The sequence below is a fragment of the Anser brachyrhynchus genome (genome assembly GCF_964034855.1).
Source record: "Anser brachyrhynchus genome assembly, chromosome: 19".
NCBI classification, from domain to species: Eukaryota; Metazoa; Chordata; class Aves; order Anseriformes; family Anatidae; genus Anser; species Anser brachyrhynchus.
In genome coordinates, this window is record NC_137712.1 from 9,609,026 (window position 1) to 9,632,925 (window position 23,900).

General features: G+C 51.3%; 2 protein-coding genes across 6 annotated transcripts; both read right to left on the bottom strand.

The window, feature by feature from the left end:
• Positions 1 to 283: 283 nt before the first annotated feature.
• On the bottom strand, positions 284 to 12,507 carry TMEM268 (transmembrane protein 268). 5 transcript variants are annotated; one of them, XM_080561578.1, is made up of 10 exons: positions 11,037 to 11,422; positions 8,965 to 9,284; positions 8,053 to 8,099; positions 7,080 to 7,189; positions 6,427 to 6,534; positions 5,075 to 5,224; positions 4,271 to 4,381; positions 2,607 to 2,687; positions 1,460 to 1,642; positions 284 to 603 (listed from the first exon to the last, which is right to left on the bottom strand). In XM_080561578.1, exons 3-10 carry the CDS (start codon positions 8,090 to 8,092, stop codon positions 424 to 426), a joined length of 963 nt encoding a protein of 320 aa, XP_080417704.1. In that variant the 5' UTR covers positions 8,093 to 8,099; positions 8,965 to 9,284; positions 11,037 to 11,422; the 3' UTR covers positions 284 to 423. The 5 variants fall into 5 exon arrangements, with proteins under 5 accessions (XP_080417704.1, XP_080417702.1, XP_080417703.1 ...); XM_080561576.1 differs by lacking the exons at positions 8,053 to 8,099; positions 11,037 to 11,422 and adding an exon at positions 12,204 to 12,507; XM_080561577.1 differs by lacking the exons at positions 8,053 to 8,099; positions 11,037 to 11,422 and adding an exon at positions 11,443 to 12,104.
• A 7,249-nt stretch (positions 12,508 to 19,756) lies between these two features.
• On the bottom strand, positions 19,757 to 23,512 carry ATP6V1G1 (ATPase H+ transporting V1 subunit G1). Its single transcript, XM_080561580.1, has 3 exons — positions 23,322 to 23,512; positions 21,928 to 22,028; positions 19,757 to 20,511 (listed from the first exon to the last, which is right to left on the bottom strand). Exons 1-3 carry the CDS (start codon positions 23,401 to 23,403, stop codon positions 20,338 to 20,340), a joined length of 357 nt encoding a protein of 118 aa, XP_080417706.1. The 5' UTR covers positions 23,404 to 23,512; the 3' UTR covers positions 19,757 to 20,337.
• Positions 23,513 to 23,900: the final 388 nt, after the last annotated feature.

Here is a 23,900-nt window from a genome sequence, read left to right on the forward strand (position 1 = left end):
GGCACAGGACAGAGCTCCCTGTCACCAACAATTGCATGCCACAACCCAAATCCGGAGCAGACACCACATTTGTAATGCACAGATGTTCCCTGTCCTTCTTCCAAAGACCCCATGTACTGCAGTGCACAGGCATGGGGCTGCCATCTCCTGCTGTTCCCCGCTGCTCTCCCAGACCCCTGGGTCAGAGCAGGGGCCACCCAAGGGTGCTCTGAGCTGCCACAACATTGTTCCTGGCACCCAAAGCAGCTCCTCTGGACAGAGCAGGTTTCAAAGGCCAGCAGCTTCCTGATAACTTGCATGTTTATTAGAGTTCCACTTGTTCACCCCGATAAGTCCAGGATGGGGCTTACAGCCCTCTCCTCTGCTTCTCCTCACTGCTGTGCATGGGCAGCCTGTGTTTCGGCCTCCTGCAGCCCCCAGGGGTCACCTGCCCGGGAGGCAGCACTGCTGCGTGCTGAGCACGGCGCTCTGGATGAACTGGCACAGGCAGGGCACGCTGCTCGGCTCCACGTGCCCGGCTGCTGTGGTCGGGGGGAGCCGGCCGCTGACCAGGAGCCGGACGTAGCAGCCGCTGAAGATGACCAGGAGCTGCTGGGCCATCACCTGGAACGAGCAGGAGAGGCGTCAGTGTCTACCTGCGTGGGGAGCACATGGTATGTTAAAATCCATTTGTGCCCTCGTTCATACACCATCCTTGTCCGATAGAAGCAGGGCAGGAGCCAATGACAGATACGTAACTGCCCCAGATCCCCTTCTGGTCAGCAGTGCTGGCACGCTGTCCCCATGGGACGGTGACATGAAACGAGCCGCTGCCAACCACCTGGCCCAGCACCACGCTTGGTGCCAGCAGCGAGGCCAGCCCTGGGGCAGGGGGCTGCAGGGGTGGGGTGGTCAGGGTGCCAGGCTGCTCAGGGACCCTCCTGCTCTGTCACCTCCTCCTGCTGAATTTTTTTATTACTATTTTTTTTGCCTGTAGTCAGCTGGAGAGCTTCAACCTGCAGGGATATCACCTGCATCAAATTTACTTAGTAACAGCAAGCAGAAAACTGCAAAATAAATCAAAATCGTCTCTTTTGAAGCTTCTTGCTGAGCGGGAATGAGGACACATTTGTCACTCAGCAGGGCACAAGTCTTTGAGGGCACAGTCCGTGGAGGAGACGAAGGCTCAGCATGGCCAGGCCCAGCCCCAGCCCGGACACAGGCACCAGGTCCCCGTGCAGACCCTGGGGAGAGGTCGGCTTTATGGACCTGGCCCGTAAAAGAGAGAGCATCAAGGCTATAAGCGTTGATGGCCCAGCATTGCCAGCCCTGGAGGAGGTGTGGGTGGACCTCCAGGTCTGCAGGTGTTTCTACTGGGGCAAAAGGAGGTGTCCCCATGGCGGTGTCTGCTGGGATGAGGCTTGGAGGCAAGGTGCCCCTGGAGGCATTCTGCCCATCGAGGAGGGATACTTCTCCTTACCTCTGGTGGGCCCTCGGGAATGAGGCGGAGCAGCTGGTTGCACATCACAGGCTCCTTCTTGAAGTTCACCCCATTGGATAGGAGAGGGGACTCCTCGCATGAAGCCTCCTCTGCTGCCGGCTCAGGCTGAACCGCCGCCTCCATCACCACGCAGAGCTGGTCCAGGCTGTGCCGCAAGCCCGACTGGAGGAGAGGGAGAGTTTGGGGCAGCAGTGGTGTCCTGAGGACACCACTCAAAGCACATGATTTCCTATCAAAACTATCCTCCCAGGAGTTAAAAATAAATAAATAAATAAATAAATGTGGGATTGGCTACGAGCCGTTGCCAGCACTGGGAGCTGAGAGCCTTCATCCCGCAAGGGAAGGTTGGACGTGGTGCTTAGGGACATGGTTTAGTGGGTGACATTGGTGGTAGGGTGCTGGTTGGACCAGATGATCTTGGAGGGCTTTTCCAACCCTAATGATTCTGTGATTCTGTATGCTCTGCGTGCTGGCAGCCGTCCCCAGCAGGGTGGGGGCAGACTGGCACGGTGAGGCTGGGCTTTAAGGACGACGTGCGTGACATCGGCCCCTATGTGCAGTGGTTCATTACAGTCAGCCCCCAACCTGTGCCTGTCGGTTCATCCAGGGAGGTGAGCAGCCGTGGGATTTGGGGGCTTGCACCACCTCACATCCCGTCCCGTGGCTGTCACCGGCCAGCAGCACGTGGATATGCACGCAGCCACAAAAAGGAAGAGACTTTCTGAGGGCTAGGAGGACAAAAACCCCACACAGCTAGCCCAGTGTGATGTTTAGTTACTCCTCAGGCTATCCCATTTATTTCAGGAGGACAGCTCAAGGTGTCAGCTCGTTCCAACAGCGACACATGCCGTCAGAATTCACCCCTGACTCCTGGCAACTCCTTTAACAAAAGTCACAGTTAATTATCCAGCCTTACACAGCTACGCTAAATAAATTCCTACTGAAGTGGGCACCAGCACATGAAGTTTGTCCCCCTCCCAGTTCACCCAGCTCCCAGTATACAGCAGGGGACACCCAGAAGGCAACTCCAACACGTGCTTCTCATCGCCCACCTCCACCCCACCAAAGCGGGGCCCTAGGGGTGGCCACGTGTTTGTCCCCGCAGGCTGTGCCCGCTGTCCTTTACCTCTCGCGTCCGCCGCAGCTCGGCGAGGTGGGCTGACAAGGACCTGAGGCAGCGCTCAGGGCTGAAGTGCACGAACCACAGCTGGGATGGGGGGGTTAAGGAAGGGACCTCTCCACAATGTCCTCCCCAGAGCCCTCACAGAGGAGAGGACCTCACAGAGGGGGCTGGTCCCCAGGGGCCGCTCAGGACGCAGCCAGCAGCTGAGTGCCACGTCGCAGCGCTGATTTTAAGCTTGCTCTGGGCTAAGGCAAAACCTCCAGGACTGGCGAATGGGCAGGAGAGCGGTGGCAGGGAAGGGGAATGTTTCCCCTCGGCCCAGACCTCCTCACATACCTCCTGCACCACGGCAGGGACAAGTGGGGTGACGCATGGCCACTGCTCGTCACTCACCCCAGTGGCATCAGGTCTGAACAAGCCGATGGGTCACACTGACTTAGCCCCCCTAAACTCCTTCCTGCAATCCTCTGTTTCTGGGAACCCATTCCATTTATTTGTACAAGATTTGCTGTACTCGCTGTACGACGGAGGCACTGCTTGCCAAGAGTCTGCCACGGGGATGCGAGTCCTGCTTCGAGAGCAGCAGCCCCCCGAAGGCAGCCACGTGCTGTCAGCCAAGGGACTCAAGCCCAGCGAGGAAGCCAGAGGGATGACACAGACCTGGCACAACAGTGGGCAGAAGAAGCCTAAACCCGTGGGTCCTTTCTGCTCTCAGGCAGTTCTGGGACATGTGAAGGCTGTGATAGTCCTCACTTACTCAGGTGTGAAACTACGCTGGGCTGAACAAACACGTAATTCAGGTTCTTCAGTGCTTCCTCCTCACGCTGCATGACCTCACAGCTGCCACTGCTGCTCCTGTGCTCCTCTCTGCTCCTCTCCATTTGTTTTCACCCCATGTTTTGCCTCGTTCCCTCTCCATTTGTATTTCATGCCTTTCAGTACCTTGGGGGTGGTGCGAAGTCCACCACTGAATCTGGGACAGCATCTCCCTCACCTTCCTTTTACACTTTCATGCTGTCTTAAAACACACTTCTTTCCTCTAAACATTTGTCCAGTCCAGAGAAGGCATCCCTAAAGAGCAGCAAATGAGGCTCCCCCATCCCTGGCTTCTTCAACCTGCACTGTTATAAGGTGATGAAGGTCAGAAGTGCCTGGCAGCTGGAGACGTGGCTGCCAGCTGCTCACTGCACGAAGTTAGGATTCTCTCATGTGCCTGAAGGAGGGAGCCTGGGGCTACAAATGACTCCTGAGAGCAGAGGCGCTTGGATGCTGCTGGCTGAGCTCCTCTCTGCAAGGCACAGCACAAGCTCCTAGGGAGAGGATTTCTCTTGTTTTGTTTTGCCATAGGCACATTGCTGTCACTCTGCTGTTAGTAAGAATCATCATTGTCATGTAAACACAGTACGCTTGCAGGAATAATTGTCTGCCCCAAGGACTAATTCCACTTCCCTGTTTTAAACTCTTTATTTCCAGTGGCCTTTGGGTATATCTCAATCCCTGCGGACAGGAGAAGAAAAATACCCAATTTCCCATGCCATCCAATAGGAAGAAAAAAATCCTAGAAATGCCACCCTCTGGAAATCCTCCTTGATCACCACATCAATAAATAATCCCCCCATCATTAGCTACCCAGCAGGGATACGAGCAATTCCGCACGGAAAGGATACTTGTAGGATGCTGTGTGGCCCGTTCAGGACATCTGTAATCCCCAGAATTAAACTGTGTTTGATAAAGAATTCATTGACAGCTGCCAGCCTCACATCCGTATTCATATTGATCTATTAAAGAACGCAGGAAAAATTAACATGCTCTGTGACAAAACCTGGGCCAGCCTACAGCTGCAGACAATCCTGCAGGCTGCTGGATGACCCCAAACACCGTGTCTCTGAAAGGAAGGCAGCGACAGAGCTGCAGCCAGGGCAGGGTTGTCACCAGCCATCAGCATGGCCTTGCCACCCCCGGCTGATGTCTGTGCAGACAGAGATCTCACGAAAGGTTACGTGTGTTATGGACAAGACGTGTGAAGTGGATGGGCTTCCAGCATCGTGTCCTCTCTTCCTTCCCCCAGCTGTCCCTAAGTGAAGGACAACTCCACAGGTGAGGAGCTGCCTTTTTGTGCTGGACCTGGGGCAAGGTGGGTGCAGGAGCATGGCCAGGCCCTGCTCTGCTGGTGCTCCCATGGGGCTCCCCACCAGCAGTGGGAGCACAAACCATGCAATGGTTGCTTTTTCTCCAGCAACAGCAGGCACTTCGAGCCAGCTTTCACCTACTTTGTAGGCGTTACGACACCTAACTCTATAATACCCTTGCCTGAACCAGATCTCTGAGGCTGCTCTAAAAATACTCCCACCACCCCCGATAGCCATGTTCTCCATCTGCATCTAGGAGGTGAGCCAGGTCCCAGCACGTTGGTGGGAGGGAACCCTGCTCCCGGCGCTCTCCGTGTCCGCACACGAACCACCTCCTCTCACCTTTCTCTGTCGCCGGTCGAGGACCAGTATCACGACCACGGTGATGGCCACGGCAGCCAGGGTCACCAGCACACTGGCCTCCCAGTAACGCCCGAAGGAGCACAGCTGGACTGTGGAGTAAATGTTTGTCCAGAGAGACATGTAGAAGACCTGTGAAAACCCAGAGAGATGGATGATGCTTGGAAAACTGTGGAAGGGAGAAAAGTCAAGGGGAGAAGAAGCCCTGCCATAAATTAATTAAGTCACCTGGGATTTTTCAGAGGGTGAGAAAGGACAGAAGTTCTTTCCAATAATAAATGGGGGAGGAAAGGGTGTAGAAGGACTGAGTGAGCATTAGTTTATTATAAAAAACTACCAATCATTAAAGACAGAGACTGAACTCTTAATGATGATTCATACCTATGAAGGATTTCAATCCAGTTCTTCCATTTAGATAAGAAATGCACTTGCTGAAGCATATTGATAATACTTGCAATAGTCCCTCTATTTAGAGAGCTCCTATGTCAGAGCACTCAAGGTGGTGCAGAGGTTGCTCAGTTACAGCAATGCTCAAATGATGGACAGTGACACGGGGCTCAAGGACTATGCTAAGGACTAGCAAATGTGGCCTTTGCATAAAAAACAGCAAAACTGAATTTGTTTGGCCTTCACTTCAGGTGTCATGCACCTGGGCAGAAGATTGCCTAGAAGCAAGTATGCTATGTGCAGCACAGCTTGTCACAGCATCCCCTTGCAGTGATACAACTCATTCCACCCCTGCAAGTGCTCAAGGCCAGGCTGGATGGGGCTTTGAGCAACCTGATCTGGTGGGAGGTGTCCCTGCCCATGGCAGGGGGTGGAATTAGATTATCTTTAAGGTCCCTTCCAACCCAAACCATTCCATGATTTACACTAAACAGGCACCAAAGCCCTCGAAACAGCGAGCACCAACTCCTGCAATACTAGTGAAAGGAGAACGCACACATAATGACTACAAGAAAAAAAAATCTAATATGAAGGAGTCAATTTTTATCACTCCTTCAGCATGCTGGAAAGTAACCTTAAGGTAGCTGTTGGTGGCTGGGGTCTTTGGAGGAGCTTGTCTTGCCAGAAGAAGCAAAGCAAGACTAGACAAACCACTTGGTAACCTGCATTGCCTGGGCCATTGGTCTGAACGAGCATCAGGACCAGATCACCTTCAGGTTTTTAAATTCCAGTTAGAAAGAGCGTGATAGGGTACTACTACCTCAGCAGATGCTGGTTACCAGCCCACTCCGAGGAGACTAGCAGCAAGAGGCTGGGGAAGGTGTCTCGCCCTGTTTTTGGAAACACGTCTATGGCAAGCCTGGGAGAGACCTGCAAGAGGCCCTTACCACAGCGATGGCGATCTGGAACGCCCTGGAGTTGTAGAACATGTACCGTCTCACTTCGGGCTTCAGGACGGCCTCCTGGATTAACCTCCTCCACTCGTCTGCTGCCACCTGCTTGGGAAACAACCTCGGGTCACCGGCGTGGGGCTCAGCGCCACCAGAACAGGCCTGGGCACCGCTGGTGGGGCCAGGCCCCAGCAAAGCAAACCGGGCCCCGGGGCACCTTCCCGCGGAGTGTACCAGCCCAGGCTCCATTCCCATCTGTACAGCTGTCACAGACCAAAAACCTGTGTCCTTGCCTCATTTGCAGTGAGTGATAACTCCCTGAAAAGCACAGGGAAAGTCACAAGAGAAAAGCGTGCTTTTATGACAAAGGACAAGGCGAGACAGATTGTCCCGGTATGTTCCATCACACCGCAGTGCTCTCAAGCAAGTCGGCTGAACCTACGCTGAATGGGTTTCTTCACGGAGGTTTAAGCCAAGATCATTACAGTTGACTTGAAGTCAATGAGGAATAGATTGAAATTAAACTGAAACAAGTCACTCTTAAACCAAAAAAAAATAAAAATAAAAAATGCCTGTGGTCTGGGTGCAGGTGCAAATGGTGCCAATCCAGCACTCACTCCTACAGGGCCCCGGGGGAGTGCGGAGTTTACCTGAACCCCGAGGGACTTCAGCTTCTCTGCACAGAGCTCCATGTCGAAGGAGGTGGCCGAGCAGTTATTGTCCATACTGAGCACCATGAGCACCTGCCCGTTGGGGGGGTCTGCAAGAGGAATACAGGCCACCGGTACGTGTGTTAACTGGGTGCAGAACCCCCTCGGATATTTCTAAGAGCATCACAAAGAGCTCCAAAAGCAGCACAGGGGTCTGCTGTCCCCTGTGAGGAAAGCACCCACAAAAAGGGAGGAAACCCAAAACACATTCCAGGAGCGAGCAGTCACAGATAACCTGATGCTCTGACCGTCAGCAGGATAACGCCTTGCCTCGCTGATCCCTAACTGGGAGGACAATGGACTCGAGCTGCTCGGTGCTGGTAAGGCGCTCTCAGAGATTCCCCGTTCCTACCCACCCCACCCATCAGGAGAAAATGCTCCAGCAAACAAATCAAGGTGTTTTCCAACAACCACATTGTCTAGGATGTGGCAGGGCTGTCCCTACGAGCTTTTGGCACCCAGGTCCCTGCTCTAGCATTGGCAGTGTGGCTCTGCTCAGGGCTCCCTGTGATTTCTGGCTTCAGCTAGGGCTAGGATCAGAAATGTAATCCAGGGACCCAAGCTGCAGTCAGGAGCCCAGGAAGCGTGAGGACAGCCTGCCCTAGATTTGAGGAGCCGTCTGCTCGGAGCTGAGACAGAGCAGCCTTGGAGCTGCAGAGCAGAGCTGTGATCTGGCATCCCATCTGGCACTCATCTAGAGTTTACACAAGCTGAGCTACGCCAAGAGGAAGAGATCGGATCCAAAGAAGTGGCGTGTTCAGATGAGATCCTGTTTCACCGACACATTTCACCCAATTTTCCTGCCCCTCTGCAGCTCCGGGGCCAGCCAAGCGTCCCCTGGGGCTGCTCCCTGACACCGCCTGCTCGGTGCTCTCCACTCTGCTGTGCTGGCTGAAAGGCAGCGCACACTCACCCTTCCCTTCTCTCCTGCTTTCGTCTTCCATCTTCATCATCTCTTCACTGCTCAGGAACGGGAGATGCCAAATAAAATGAGGCAATTGCATTACAAAAGGGCGTGACTGCATCAGCTCCAGAAGGGAAGAGTAGATGCATCTGAAACCTCCAGGATAACAACGTCCTGTTTGTTTGCTGAGCTTAATCTCCTCCAGACACCGAGGCATGGAGGCGGTGAGGATGAAGCAAGAGTGAAAACAAATGGGCTGGGCTCTCCTGTTCCCCACAGCTTTGGTCAAGCTGCTTGGCACAAAGCCTACTGGGTGCCAATATCAGATACCTGAAATTCGCAGAGGGGCTCAGTTCCTTGACCCCTGCTGGGGCAACAGGAGCTGCTTCACCCCGCTGAAAGCTGAGTGCTAAGGAAGTGCTGCGAATTGAGCAAGCAAGAACCTGCTGAGCACAGCACGCAGGTCTCGCTGCGGCAGGGCACCCGTGGCACTACCTTCTGCCTCCTCACAGCACTGAAGCATGGCTACAGGGAGGGAGCAAACTGATACTGGGGAAGAGAGTCACTTGGAAAGCAAAGCACAGGTCGTTTCCCAAAGATTGCTTGACTTTTGAAAGCTGAGAAAAGAGGACTTCAGAGGTCCTGGGTTTCAATAGTTAGATGTCCACTCACTCCTAAATATCAGGCTTTCCAAAAAAGTAACGTGTATCCATCCCCTTCCCCAGATGCTGAAACATCCATAACATTTACTTACTTTTGCAAATGAGGTGCTGTCAGTGAGCATCGCTGAAAAACCTGCCACCTGCCATTTAAGAGCACTGTGCTCAGCACTGCATTTCTCAGCAAGTTCCCAGAATCACAGAGCAGCCCAGGTTGGAAGAGGACCACAAAAGACCCCCCAGTCCAGCCTCACTCGCTTACCTTTCGCCCACTGCAGGGATCCTTCCTTTAAATCGCTCTTGCAATAGAAGATGGAGGAAAGCGACCCGTTTTTCTCAATTCCACCAGCTTGACTTTTATAGGCCATGCTGATACCTCTCCTTCGGTGACTCTGCGTCGTGTTGTCAGAAGTTCAGCACTTCATCTCCCTCCCTTATCTTTGGCAGCTCAGAAACACCCAGGCAGCAGGCAGCCAGCTTGCTCTTCCTGTTGGGGACCAGGTTGTGAAATCTTCACTCACACTCCCACTGGAGGCTTCCTCGAGATTCTGCTTTCCATGAGCAAGGAGGCATTTTCTAGCCCTGAAAAGAGGAAGGAAAAATGCACACATCTTGCAGAGAGAGCAATTAAAGCGTAAGAGCACAGAGCCCTTGGGTGCACCCTGCTCTTTGGAGCCTGCGCCCTGTGGATGTTACCACCGGGCGGGTGGTGGCCAGCCATGAGTGCAGCGTGCACAGGCTCTCCTTTTGCTTGAAATACTTTTTTTTGTTGTTGTTGCCACTAGGTGAAAAAGTTATCTCCAGATATTCCTTAAATTATTCCAACGTCCTTAAATATTCACACTTTGCAAAGAATCAGTCACGCAATAGAAAGGACTTCTCTTTGTGAGGGCAGAGTGGGGAATTCCCCGACACACGCTGCAGTCAGCGCAGGAAACACGCACGCACCTGCGCAGGGGCGAGCAGCCCTGCTCAGCCAGCAGCAGCTCTTTGGCACGCTCTGCTCGTCTCTGCCACCGTCCTCTGCTCCCTGCTGTGCCCACGGGTTTCCTGTGTAAATGCTGCTGGCGTGGGGCTGCAGCCACCAGGAGCTGCGGGTGGCTGTTCAAACCCAAGGCGTGCAGCTCCGAAGTTTAATCACCTTCCATTCAGGGAGCTCAGCTGCAACCCTGCCGGCTCTCCAGAGCTATCGTTTCATTTTAACCTCAGCTCCGCGTTGCTTTTGCACCGGGAGCCTGGTTTGAAGGTCCCTTGCGGATCTCAACAGCTCTCCTTCAAAAAGGATTGCTTTGCTTTCTTTACCGGTGGCTGTTGCTGCAATCACCCCTTGCACAAAGCCAGGAGAGCCGCCAGTGAAGGACTGTCAGACAGGAAATTGAGGCAAGGGAAGCAGCACAAAAGGTTCAGATGCTTGCAAAAAACCTGCAAAAGGCTGGAAACTCAGCACTCAAAGGAGCCAAGCCCTGGTGCATGAGGTGCGTATTGTACCTGTGTGCATGGGGATGGCCGCAGCACCTGCTCTGAATGCCGGCTGCTCCCACGTTTTTAAAGTTTTACTCCAGAATGAGTCTGCTGCACGTCCAGTCCCTGTGCAACAGCCCCCGGTGAGGTGCCCACAGCGGATCACGCTGCTCTGCAGTGCGTTTTCCTCACAGAACACGGGCAGACACGTTACACAGCACGTCCCCATGCACTGACAGTGAACTCAGGGAATGTCACTTCTTTCCCCTTGGCCTTCGATCCCTTCGGTTTAGTGTCAAACAGAAGGGAAAATGAAAAACAAGATAAAATAATAAAAAATAAAAAAAAGAAGGAAGCGATAAAACAGGAGACAAAAGAACAAACTATTTAAAACCTGCCACCCTGCTCTTGCTGCTGTCGCGTTACATTAGAGGTGAAGCCAGGTTCTCTGCCTCGGACACCTCGGGAGCACCAAGTCCCAGAGCAACCCCCAGGAGCTGCCAGTGACTGGCGCAGCAGGGCCAGGGCAGCTCACTCCAGGGGCCGCTGCGCCTTCCCCAGCGCAGGTGAGCCCAAAAACAGCAGCTTTGCTTTACACCATTTGTGCAGTATAGACCTCATTTGGCTCCATTGCCTATCGTTGCAGAATGGCTGCCGGGGGGAGGGGAAGGGGGGAGGTTGGTCCCCCCACGTCTTCCTCTGCCCTCTCCCATGCTAATGTGAGGGGTATCCTTACCTCCTGCACTCTTATTTTTTGTGCAAAACCATTCCCTTTGCCTCCTTCAGCCTAAGGGCCTTCCCAGACACCTCCAAGCCCCAGCTATCTCAGCGAGTCCTGCTGCTGCATTTCTGCAGAGGCTGCCAGAGGCTTACCTCGCCTGGCTCGCCTCCTGGTCCTGGGGTGCCGGCTCAGCTCCCTCTCCTCCTCCTCCTCCTCCTCCTCACTGTCCTTCACCTGGCACCGCTGGGCTCCGTGCTGTCCCACGGCAGGACAGGGGGGTCTCAGCCCAAGGAGGGGACACGGCAGGGCAGCCTTCCCTGCCTCTCCCTGGAGGACGAGCGATCAGGCGCCGTGAGCTGATGGCGAGGCGCCTGCGCCCCCGCACTACCCGCTCTCATTACCCCAAGCTGCAAGCACCGACTTGCAAAATCTCCCTGGTGCATGTGACTTTTCCCCAGGCTCGCTTCAGAGCTGTGGTTTTAACCCTCTACAGTTCCTCAGAAATGCTTCCCCACCAGGCGCAGCCATGGGAGACTCAGCAGCAGGAGCTGGAGTCACCTTTTGAAGGATGGGGGTCCAAACCTGGACCCCGGAGGGCTTCTTCAGAGGGGGCATGGGCTGAGCAGTGGCACAGTCAGAAGGCTCTCCTCCTCCTCTTCCTCCTCCTCCACCAGCCGGGCAGGATTCACCAAATACAAATCCCAAAGTTGCATCAGATGAGTCGCCGCGAATACATTAGTCAGAGACAAGCATCAGCAGCGGGGCTGGAGAAATCAGGAGAGGTGAGCAAAGACCTCAAGGCTGAGAACACGCTGCTGCCTAATTAGCAAATGGTCACAGCAAAGCACAGTGGAGCAGAAGCAATGGGGAGGGACCCGCAGCCCTCCCCAAAACAGGAGGCTGTGCTGATATGGAGGGCGGGTGGGGTTTCCTCTCCATTACGTGCTCCAAAAAGCAAAGAAGGGTTGGACACACGGCCAGACAGACCCCCCAGAACATTTCACGTGCTGGGGGCTGTGACCTGCCTTCAGGCCAAGAGGTAGCGCTGGGGATCACAGCTGCAGAGCCCATCAAAAGCTAGAGGATCCCCAAAGGCTAAGAACAGAGTCAATCAAATATCATAGTGCCTGCTAGTGAACAGTTAAAAAAAATATAAAATGCTTCATTGCCCTGTCAGAGGACACTTCCTGGAGAAAAGGCTGCTCTGCTCTCTGAGGGCTCGATTTCTGCAATCCTGTTGGCTCCAGACTTTGCTGAGCAATGCGTTCATTAAATCACATGGCTGCACGGGGAAGAGAATTGCCTCCAAAACCACTTACCACACGGCATCTTGTTACGCTGGAAGCTGGCAACTCACAGAATAACATCACCCAGCTACTGAGAAAATCAGATTAATCTCGCCGCTGTCACTCGCTGAGGCCCGGCTCACATCCCCACCCAAGGCAGGCGAAGCGCTGGGCTCTTTTGCAAACGCTCATCAGATCTGGCTTCGTTTCCTCCCCTTCTTGCCCACGCAAGGATCCTGACAGAGGCAGAAGACGGCGACCAAAGTGCTTAGAAAGAGCATCGTCAGCTCACTGAGAAAAAGCGCCCAAGGCACTGAAGAGACAAGAAGCCTGAAAGCAATTCCCCTAATTACCTGCAGCACGTACACCGTACACCTCTTGTTTAGCAAGAAGCGTGAGTGCACTGATCTTGGCATCGACACCTCGTCCTATCAACACAAGCAAACCCTGCCAATGTAAGAGGGGTGTTGCAAAAAAAAAACCAGAAATAAAAGAAGCAATTCCAAGTTTAAAGGGCTCCGATGTAGCCAAAAGGCTTTAAACCATTAAATCTCCAGGATCCTAACGAAGGCTGAGAGAGGGTCGCAATGTGCCAGAAAAAATGCACGCTGAGGCAGGAGAAAGCCTGCTGAGCAGGACCCAGCTGCTCTCCAGATGCCGGTGCCGAGCAGACCCACTGGGCAGGGGGCTCCTTCCAAGCACGCACCTTCTCCACCTTGCTGCATGTTCGAGTCGGGCTCCTTGCTGCTGTGGTGAAATTGTAAGCCGCTGGGCTTTCCCTCTGCAGGTTTTCAAAGCACCTGGTTCACGCCTACCTAAGGAACCAGGGAAGAAGCTCCACAGCACCTTACGCCAATCTAAACCGAACGCAAGGCTTTCCAGTTGTTTTTCGGAGAGTTTTCCAGCCAACAGCCCCCCTGCACTTGCTGATCCCAGGGTCACACCATGCAGGTGCTGGCCCAAAGGAGCCGGCGGAGCTGCTGGTCAGCCGTGTGGAGCCAAGGTCTCCCAGCCCAGCTCTTCCCGACTTCAGCAGTCATCAAATCACATGCTCAGAAACCTCTGCCAGGTGTTAGTTTTCTGAGCACCTTATTCAGGACATAATTTTGGTGCTTTTGTTAGTCAGATGAGATCTTACCTGCTATCTTCTCAATGCAAGCAGACACCCTGTAGCCACAGGCAATAGATTAATCGCTGAATGTCTTACAGACTATTTCAATAAACAGCAAATTTTAGATTCTATTTTGGATTCTAGCCTGACAACAAGCTAGCCTTTGCATAGATGCCTTTATACCCAGGCTTCTGAAGCACAAAGCTGGGTCTGTAACGTTCTTGTCCCACCTATTAACAGTCCCACCAAAACTTTAGCATTAAGCAGAGAACAGAAATTCAAGCCTCTTAAAAAACCAGCAGGGAGTACTGCAAATACAAAGTCAAACAGTAAACTAGAAGGGAATTTGGAAGGTCAGGCGAAAGCTCACCAGAAAGAAGGAACTATCTACCTAAAACAGAAAGAGGACACTGGCAAGACCCCAAACAGACGTGGGGTTCTGCGGCTGCACGGCGCCCAGCTGACACCCTGGGAGACTGGCCTTGTTTAAAAAGCCAGGCAGAAGCAAAGAGCCTGTGCCCTGCGAGTGGAGGTCTTCCAAACGTCCCTGGGTTGGGTGCTCAAAAGCTGAAATGGGAACGAGGGAAATTAAAACTGAACAAAAACCACAGACTCTTCTACTCCAGAAAGCAACGCGTTGGCTGAATGCTCGGCTTGTGCAGGCTGGCAGGGGATTTGGTTTTGTGTAAATCAGAATTAATGCAGCCCGAGGGTTCTCTTAAGCTTCCCTCTTTGGCGTCTAAAGAAGCAAGTCCTGACTTATGTTAACCCAAGGCAGAGCTGCTGGCAAAGCCTCCCTCTCCCACTTCACTTGCTCTCACTTGCCAGTCCCGGAGTCACCGCAGCGGGCTCGCTCGCCCTGCTAGGCAGCACCTCCAGGCTAATTCATTCCTGGTGCAAATTAAGCCAAGGACTTCTAGCCTCGGTGAACCTGGTGTAAAATCAACATCTGGCCTCTCTGAAACAACTCCTGGTTTATCTCAAGACTCCGTCATTCTGTCATGGGGTCTCAAAGCTCCGCATCCAAACAGGGGGCAGAGACCTCACCCCATGCACAACCACAACAAGTATTTCTCTCCTCCATCTGACACGGGACACTTGTATTAACGTGCTGCAGCACAGCGGCTTCATTTCAAAACTAAAATACTTGCCATCTGAGTCTGGGGGAAGTTTAATTGTCACAGTTTCTGCAGTGCCGTGCAGCTGGTTATTGGTTGGGTTTGTGTATTTGATTTCACCTTTCTCAGCTCAGGTTTGGACTTCTCTTTGGGGAGTTTCACGCTATCAGTTTCAGATCATTTCTCCCATTTATCAAGATCATTTTAAATTGTAATTCAGTCCTCTGTACTGTTTGTATCTCTTCCCAGCTTGGTGCCCTGGACATACATTATAACTGTACTCTCTATTCCATCGCTCTGCATTAATGAATAAATTACAGGGAACCTGATTCCGGGAAAAAAACACTGCTGTTTGAAATGCTTCCCCAGCCTGACAGCAACCAGTTAGCCCTGTCTTCTGGGATAACCTCATCCTCTGTCCTCTTCTTAACGCCATTTCTGAGATCTTGCCACTTACTTTAAGTCCCGCTGCTTTAAATACTGAGGCACATACTCTTCAGTCTCTTTTTTTTTTTTTTTCTTTTTCTGACCCCCAAGACCATATTCTCTATTAATTACATGGTTTGATAAATATAATTTTTCTGCAATATCTCAAACCAGCCAAAGCTGATGGCACATCACTGTTACCTCTGCCCTGTTTGTAGTGGTCTGCACGCAATTGCAGGCTCTCCCTTCGTGGGTCTCGTTTGCAGCTGTGCCTGCTGCAGCAGCGAGCAGCAGCCAACACAGGCAGATCTCATTTCTTTGGATGAATTTGCACTTTCAGCAGAAGTTGAAGATAACTTTCATCAGTTTGTTGTTGTTTTTTTTTCCAGTGAGCCTTAATGAGAACAAAGTTGTCGAAAGCCTCGCCTTGCCCTTCCCCTCTTCCAGCACACAGTCTTCTTTTACAGAGTGCTTTTTTTTTTTGTCAAACAGCTCCACAAAGCTGACAGATTGACAGTCATTAAATACAAAAACTTCATTTCACAATATTCCTAAAATACATGTTTCAAATGAAAAATGACACTCGCTTAAGGCATAAAGTGAGGTTCTTTTTCTTCCCTACTTCTGCCTTTTTTCCTATGAAGACTTAAAATATTATGCTTTTTATTATGGTAATGCAAAAGCCTCTTTCTTGCACCTCAGATTAAAAAAAGGACACTTGCTATGTGCCTTGGATAATGATTTGGCTATTGATTCAGCTGGTGCTTTATTAGATTATTTTGAGACAGCCTAATATAATTGCATACCTATTTATTTTCTATTTCTATGCCAGTCCAAGATACAATCTTTTCTGCAAGAAATTAATACTTTCTCCTTTCAACCTCAAAGAAAGATTAAACTAACCTTCTTACTTGGATTATTTTGGGGAACTGTCTTTTTCAGCGGAACATTTATCTTGAGGGTTTTTGATAGTCTTTTTACTAATGCTTTGAAGCCAAAACCTCAGTTGTGAACAGTCGATTCTAGGCTTTTCTTTCTTATTTTGCACTAATGCAAGAACTACTGGTGTCAGATAAGTGGAAAAGAGACTCCAGATGAGGAAAGAAAAAAAGGAAAGGGAAAAACAACCAGCTTTCATATAGGCAAAGAGAGAGGAAGGTAAAAGGAATTGTATTGTTCTTACACAGTTATCTGCAACCAACTTGTCCTGCTTGCTGCATCTGATGGGCGTGAGTGCAGGGAAAACAGCAGGAGTCTGGAGCTGTGGACAGAAGGAAGGGAAGGACTGCCAGCAGCCTGACGGGCTTATTCCTAACATTAAAAGCTCCAGACTTATTAAAGATCATCAGAAGTTGTGCAAGGGTCTTGCAAAAGCAGGAGGAATTTAAGGTTGGCAAGTTTGGATTTACACACTGGAATACGCTGAATGATTCCTGCAAGGCAAATCCTCTACGTTAGCACCCAGCCTGGCAGGACAGCAAATGGCTCCAGTCAAAACCAGCTGCAGCCACAGCACTGGGAAGACTCAGGGTCCTCTCTCATGCTTTCGCACTGTCCAAGTCAAGCTGCCTGGGGACCTTCTGATAAAGCATTGGCAGCCAAAATTGCTCCCCTCTCGATGAAAATGTTCCCAAATTCCTGGGTTCTAGATGTGTGGCTAGGGATGATCTGCCTGCTTTGCTTCTGTTTGGACCCTGGGAACAGAGCCAGAAAGGAAAAGGAAGCAGGGATGATCTTCAGATCAGAAAATTACTTGCCCTGAAACTGAAGTCACATGCTAAATTTCAAACAAAATGTTCCCATAAAAATAATTAACTGCTTCTTGTTCTTATTTCACAGGAAGCACCATCAGCACTGGTTTGCCACGTGCCTGCTTTCTGGGGCACCTCCTGGGATCACCCAGGCTGTGAACGACCAGGGAGGGTCACCCCTGCCACCCCTGCACACGCTCCTGTCCACTGCTAGGCCCTTCTCCTACTTAGATTCTGTATTTAACTGCAAGAATTGTACAAGGGATGAAGCCCAGGACATACTGAGCCTGAAAAGACAAAAAAAGAGTCAAGCATCATCAGACAGAGCAGAGGTGTTGAGGGGCTTTGATTTCATCCCTCCCTTCCAGAGGGGGGTGCTGAGCATAAGATCAAATTGTCCCTTTTATCCTTTTTGTCTCTCTTTGGCCACAGCCGGCACACCATCTCTCTCCTGCAGTGGGCACTTCATTCCACATCCCCACTCGCTAACAAGGCTGCAACCATCCATCTAGGTGGTCTACATAGGATACTGATGTCGAAACTGCCCTGAGGTACCGAGCAAATTTGCGCTCAGCTTGCCCAGAAATGCCAGCGGCCAGTCCGTCCTCAGCATCACCTCCAGCAAGGACTCGAGCAGCCTGCCTGTGCCAGACCGCAGGAGCTTTATCTGGAGCGCTCCTTAACAGGCAGCAGCAAGGAGATGCCGACCTTCAGACCGAACATCACAAGCTGAGCAGGGAGCAAGCTCCGTGAGCACAGGCAAGCCCTAAAAATTGAGCTCGGGCTTCAAGCAGCACAAATGTGTCCTAATTGTACCTTGTACTGCACGTTAAGCCATCCAGATGACGCAAATATTTTGGTTTTAATAAGCCATTTGTCCATCTGGTGCTCTCCCCACGGTACAGAGGACAAGTCTTCTCAATGGTATTTTAGAAATGAAAAGCATCAACTGTAAAGTACACATGATGTCTAAAAAGAAATACCCCAAAGACCAGCTCCAAACCATTGCTGATGAACATGGATGGGACCGGTGCCAAATCATGCTGTGCGAGTCCTGTACTATGCCCACATTGATCCCAGAGAACTGCTCATCTGCACGCATCCTCATCCAGGAGAAAACAGCCACAGCTACTCACCGGACACTGCACGAACAAAGCGGAACGTCGGTGCTGAACACTTCTTTACCTCCATACTGCACCAGGACTGACTGGGCTGGCAATCTGTCCGTATTTCCAGAGGTCAGAGCTCAAAGTAAAAGAATTGGTGCTATAGATGCTTAAAGCAGCTTCTGATCCCTTTTTGGGGTATGAGAGCAAGTTACATCACATATACATGGGTTCACATCTGCCAGGGACAATGCAGACAGAGCGGCAGCAGGGAGACTTCAGGGACAGGTCTGTACTAGCAGCTGGGGCTGGTTTTACTAACCAAACTCGTTGCAGAACAGGTGGAAGTCTAGATCAGATGCAAGAAGCTGTGTGTCTACCTCCATACCTCTGTATTTCTAACTCCATACACCTGCCGGTAGAAAACTGCTCCCTGCTGAGCGTTTGTCAGGAGTCTGGCTTCAGCACACAGACAGCAGCAGGCCTCCTTTTCTCAGAACACCTCATTGTAAGATTAAAGAATCTCAGTTTAAAACAACACATCTACACTGTAACCAAAGCCAGCCTTCCTGGCGAGCAGTAATTGGAAATCCTTGCTTCTGCGAGAAGTATGCAGTCAGGTAATTCTCACCAGCTGAATCTCATGGAAACATCACAGAAAATTGATGTACTTGCAAACACTGGAACTTCTGCGTGTTCTGAAGAATAAGCCTTCACATCCTCTTTTGCCAGAAAGGAAATAATGGGGGGAGAGTTTTACTTCTTTTTTTTCCCCTTTCTGTCTCTCCCTGTTCTAGAGAACCGGGGTAAGAAGTGCTCATTTAACAAAGGGATACGACAAATCAGTAGGAGAAAGTGGGGACACGCACCATATTTTTTCTGGACAAAGAGCCTTCTTTTCCTGATAAACAAACTGGATGAAATTAGTAATCATAGCCTGGAGCTAGGAGAACTTTTTTGAGGAGTATCACACTGGAATCTGAGCAGCTGTTCTCAACAGGAGGAAAAGTTTCATCTCCAAAGGACAGACCAGAATTAGCATGGCTACAACCTTTTATGAGGCCATAGCACTTCTCCAGCCATTAGACGAGACTGATTAAAAATGCTTTGGTCCTGTTCTCCTTGTACCAAACCTGGCTTTTTCCCAGCTTGACACATTTTACTTCACAGGAGGCATTTGTTTCAATTTTACAACCCATTTAATAGCCTCGATTCCTAAAGGGATGCTTTCAGAACTACAGTACACTGGCATTAAAGTATTACTACAGGAGACACCACAGCAGTCTCCTCTTTCATTGCCCTGCGTGACTGCTGGCAGTTAGTTGTTTCTTTAAGACTTCCATCCACCCTGCTTTCCTCCCTCCCAATCAAACTCCACAGGTCTGAGAGGCTTTCCAACGCTGCACTAAAGGTCTGCAGAAATACCCAAGGTTTTGCCTGAGGAACAGCGTCAAGGTTTCTTCCAACTGCACGAACTGCAGGTTGGATCAGCTACGTGCTGATTGAGGTCTCCTTTTTGCAAAAAGCTTGAAACTGAACTCAAAAAAAAATCAAAGTTACATTTAATATTCTGCCGGGGGAAGGTGTGGTGGAATAAACTGCTAAAACATGAAAGTTCTTGATGTACCTGTGTGTATTCTTGACTGAAGAGTGAGACAATTATTTCACGCTGTTCCTGAGCGCAGCAGGATGCTACAGGATTCAGCATGACCTTGGTATAAACAAGCAGTGCCTAGGACTTGACTAAAGGAAGGACAATTACTGCACAGTCCCTGGCTATCAGACTATACTAGTGAACTGGCAACGTTTTATTTCCCCTAATAGTCCGAAGAACATTTGTTCCTGAAGGTTTTCAGAACGATCTGGCTGGCTCCATCAGACTGCAGCCAAGAGGAGGAGCTCTCTAACGGGTTTTAAACTTACCTGCTGTGACCTTCAGATATTTGCTTTCTCTTACCTTCTTTTATCAATATTTGATATTCATTCTTTGGTCCAGACTCTTCATGCAACACACTGAGAGTACCGACAGTATTCAGAACAAGTTAGCAGGCACAAGAAGACTGACTAAAGAGACTTTGGAGTTCACAGAGTGTTTTTACTTTCACGTGTCATGGTGCCAGACTTGTAACTCAAGCTAACAGCATATACAGAGGATATTCAATACAGAGAAACTCAAGCACCTGAAGATTATCAGCGAGCACTGTACAGCCAGAGAATTCTTCTTACGAGGTTTAACCCTGTATGAAGGCTAACAACACACTGAAAAATGCATTTTGGTCAACAAGAATACAGTTACACAGGTCTAACAATTACTGACTCAAGGCCAGCATCTCCCCCCCCCTTTCTACTTCTCAGAGGAAAGGCTCTCATTGAATTCCATCCCAAAATAAGGGAGCATTAATGTGCCAACCTGAACACATGTTTAATAACTTAACACAGATCTGAGACATGGTCATGTAATGTTTGATTAAGCTCTAAATCTACGTCAATGAAGAAACTAACAGAAGTCCGACAAGATGCTGATAGCCTACAGCTCACTGAAATAATTTAACACCTTCACAAGAGCAGTCTGGGTATGGCTATGAGCTGTACGTTCCACCTGAAGCTCAAATGCTGCTACCAGCATTTCCCCCACACTTACTCCTTCTTCCACCACTACCCATTGATGCGGTAATTCACGTGGATTTCAGGTTTGATGTCACACACCAGTGACAACAGCTGGGAGAGGACCACCTCACGATTCTTCTGGAAGTTCTGCTGGATTACACTCATCTTTTCCTGGGTCTCTTTCTCAACCTCAGTGGTGCAGCTGCCATGAGATCCAAGTGCCTACAACAGCAAATGAAAGAGGAAGCTCACATGCAAGTTGTTTGACAGAGAAAACATTATGATGAGCTCTGTATTTTGTCGTTCTGTACTGCCTCAGTGCACCTCAACCATTAGTCTTTGCTGGGGAATAACTGCTCTGAAAAGACAGGAGTACACTCGGATTGTACTCTCAGATTTCCCACAAAACTTGCCCTAGTTTATCACCCACAGCCCATGCGTTTTTATCTTCTCATTCACCAGCTACCGGTTTAGAGCAGAAGCTTCTGAAGAATTCCAGAAGTCAACATCCCACTGTACCAGCAACTGGAACTGTGAATCCCTGCACACTGCTGTACCTGATGGTTTAAGAAAATTAGTACTTGTGATTTAGTTTAAGCCTGGTCTTCACATCATCCCACTGCTAGAAGAACCTTTATAACAAGCCAGGGATTTTTAACAGGACTGCAGGCTGTGTGACATAGAGTTTCTCGCAGATTACAGCATCTCCCTTGCTCCATAAGCAAAGGCAGAGAGAGCAAGCTCCCATTTTAAGCGGCGAAAACAGAGACATGGAAAAGTATGCTGAGACAGAGAGTACCCTGGGACTCAAATTCAAAGAGCTTCTCTCTTTGTAGAAGGGTAAGTTAAACAGAACCAACTGTCACGCAGTAAGGTCTACTTTTTAGCCTGGAATTACCTGGTATCATACACCCAGTGAACCAAACTAAAATGTGATTTTAACAAATTAATTTTGACCAACTGGCAGGAAGGCTATCGTACAGAAAACAGAGGGGGCGTTACTGTGCTAACCGAAAACTGGACAGAGGGGAGAGCTGCCAGATCGTTTCCTGAAGATTTCAGAAGGAACGGCAGGGACACACAGCAAGCAAAACCATCCTACCTGTGCTACAGCCCTCGGTGGGAAAGGGGCCTCAGATGTGCACCTCTGGGCACTAACTCCTCTTGCTCAGAACCAGAGGAAGACGTACACTGTGGCACACCGCCAGGCTGCTGAGCAGAGCACGAGCCTTACAGCTTCCTCAGCAAAAGAGCGCTGCCCACAAGGCAAGCGGTTTCTACCAAGTTAGCACTGTGGACGCCAGCTGGCCATGGGAGGAACGGGCTCTGTCTTTTCTGACGCTGCCACACAGAGCGGGTCTGGGGAGGCTGAGAGCCCCCCAGAGCACCAGGGGGTACGTGAGCTTACCACGCTAATTCACTGCCCCTGCGTAGCTCTGGCTCTCAAGACACAACATACCACACTGATTCACTTCCACCAGTCTCTCCACGACACGTGGCTGTGCGTCACAGGAAGGCAGTTAGGGAAGTAGACCTCTGGCAACACGTTCCACCCCGAGGGTGATTCTCAGGGCAAGTACCCCCAGTTTTAGGGCTAAGGGGCTGGGTAGGTAACAGTGAGTGATCTAGCAAACCAACCGCTGCTTCCTTGGCCTTGAATTCCTTCTCCCTCTGCAGGCGGTACTGCTCAATCTCTGCCTGGGCTTCTTCTTTGGCCTGCTTCAGCCTCCGATTCTTTCCTGTTTCCAAAGAACAAGACGTGTGAAATAAAGAAGAGAAAGTACTGAGAGCACGTTGCCCCTCACCCCTCCAGCGACCTGATGCAAACCATGACTGTAGCATTTGCTATCGCAGTACCCCCTTCTGCAGGGGGCTGTCAGCACCGCACGAACTGCACACCCGCACGGCTTTGTGGTGTCAGCCTCAGAGGCACCAGCCTGCCCCGAGTAACACCGAACCACTGCCCGGCTCACCAAGCAGCCAGCTTCCAGCAGCCAGAATTGGCGCAGTTCTCACATCCAATGGATACATGAGGCAACCCGCAGGCCTGGCTTTGCTCACGTGAGCATCTCAGAGTGATCCCAAACAACACGGCAGGAAGAACAAAAAGTTTTAGCTTTGCTTCAGGTCAGTTGTGGAAGCAAGAGAGAGAACTGGGTACCGCATGACTTCCCCCCCGGGCTTCCCATCAAACCCTTCACTCAGGGTTATCCTCAGAGAGTGTTACAACAAGCTGCTCCTTGCAATGCCATCAGCAGGTACAAGTCACAGAATCACAGGATCAGTAAGATTGGAAAAGCCCTCCAATATCATCTGGTCCAACCATCCCCCTACCACCAATGTCACCCACTAACCCATGTCCCCAAGCACCACGTCCAACCTTTCCTTGAACACCCCCAGGGACAGTGACTCCACCACCTCCCTGGGCAACCCGTCCAAATACCTGACTGCTCTTCCTGAGAAGAAATGTCTCCTCATTTCCAACCTGAACGTCCCCTGGTGCAACTTGAGGCCGTTCCCTCCAGTCCTATCACTGGTTACCTGTGAGAAGAGGCTGACCCCCAGCTCCCCACACCTTCCTTTCAGGCAGCTGCAGAGAGCAATAAGGTCTCCCCTGAGCCTCCTCTTCTCCAGACCAAACACCCCCAGTTTCCCCAGCCGCTCCTCACAGGACTTGTGCTCCAGGCCCTTCACCAGCTTTGTAGCCCTGCTCTGGACACACTCCAGGGCCTCGATGTCCTTCTTGCAGTGAGGGGCCCAGAACTGAACCCAGCACTCGAGGTGCGGCCTCACCAGGGCCGAGCACAGGGGGACGACCACCTCCCTGCTCCTGCTGGCTGCACTACTCCTGACACAAGCCAGGCTCGCGAAGGGAAGAACCCCACGAGGCCAGGCAGAAGGCGGGCCCCCACCCCCGGGGCTGCTTCTGGGGCCCGCACAGCGCGGGGCCGCCCAGCGCCGGGCCCAGCACCGCGCCGGGCCCCAGCCGCGGCCCCAGCGTCCCCTCTCCGCCCGCCCCGTGCCGCACTCACGCTTGCGGGCCTCGGCCACCTTCTCGGCCGCGCGCTTCTCGGCCTGCAGCAGCTGCTGGATGCCCTGCGACTGGCTCGCCATGGCCCCGCTCCTACCGCTGCTGCTCCGCCGGCGGCCTCTGCGTAATGCGTCACCGCGCCGCTGCGTGCTGCGTCACGCCTCCCGGCCACGCCTCCTCCAGCGGCACGCGCGCTCGGACACGCCCCCTTCGCACAAGCCACGCCCCCTGGACCAGGCCACGCCCTCCTGAACACAGGCCTCGCCCCCCGGAGCTGTGTCCCCCCCCCTCCCCGCTCCCCCCCCCCCGGATTTTCGCCCCATCCCTTGAAAATTCCGAAGGGAGCCTCTCCTAGGCGACGGGCAGGGGGATGGGATTCGGTTTTTTAAAATTTAAAAGATAAAAAAGTTATAAAACATACATTTTAGAAATTACAAACTTAATAGAATCATAGAATCATAGAATCATAGAATATCCTGAGTTGGAAGGGACCCTTAAGGATCATCAAGTCCAACTCTTGATACTGCACAGGTCTACCCAAAAGTTCAGACCATGTGACTAAGTGCATTTTTTAATAAAA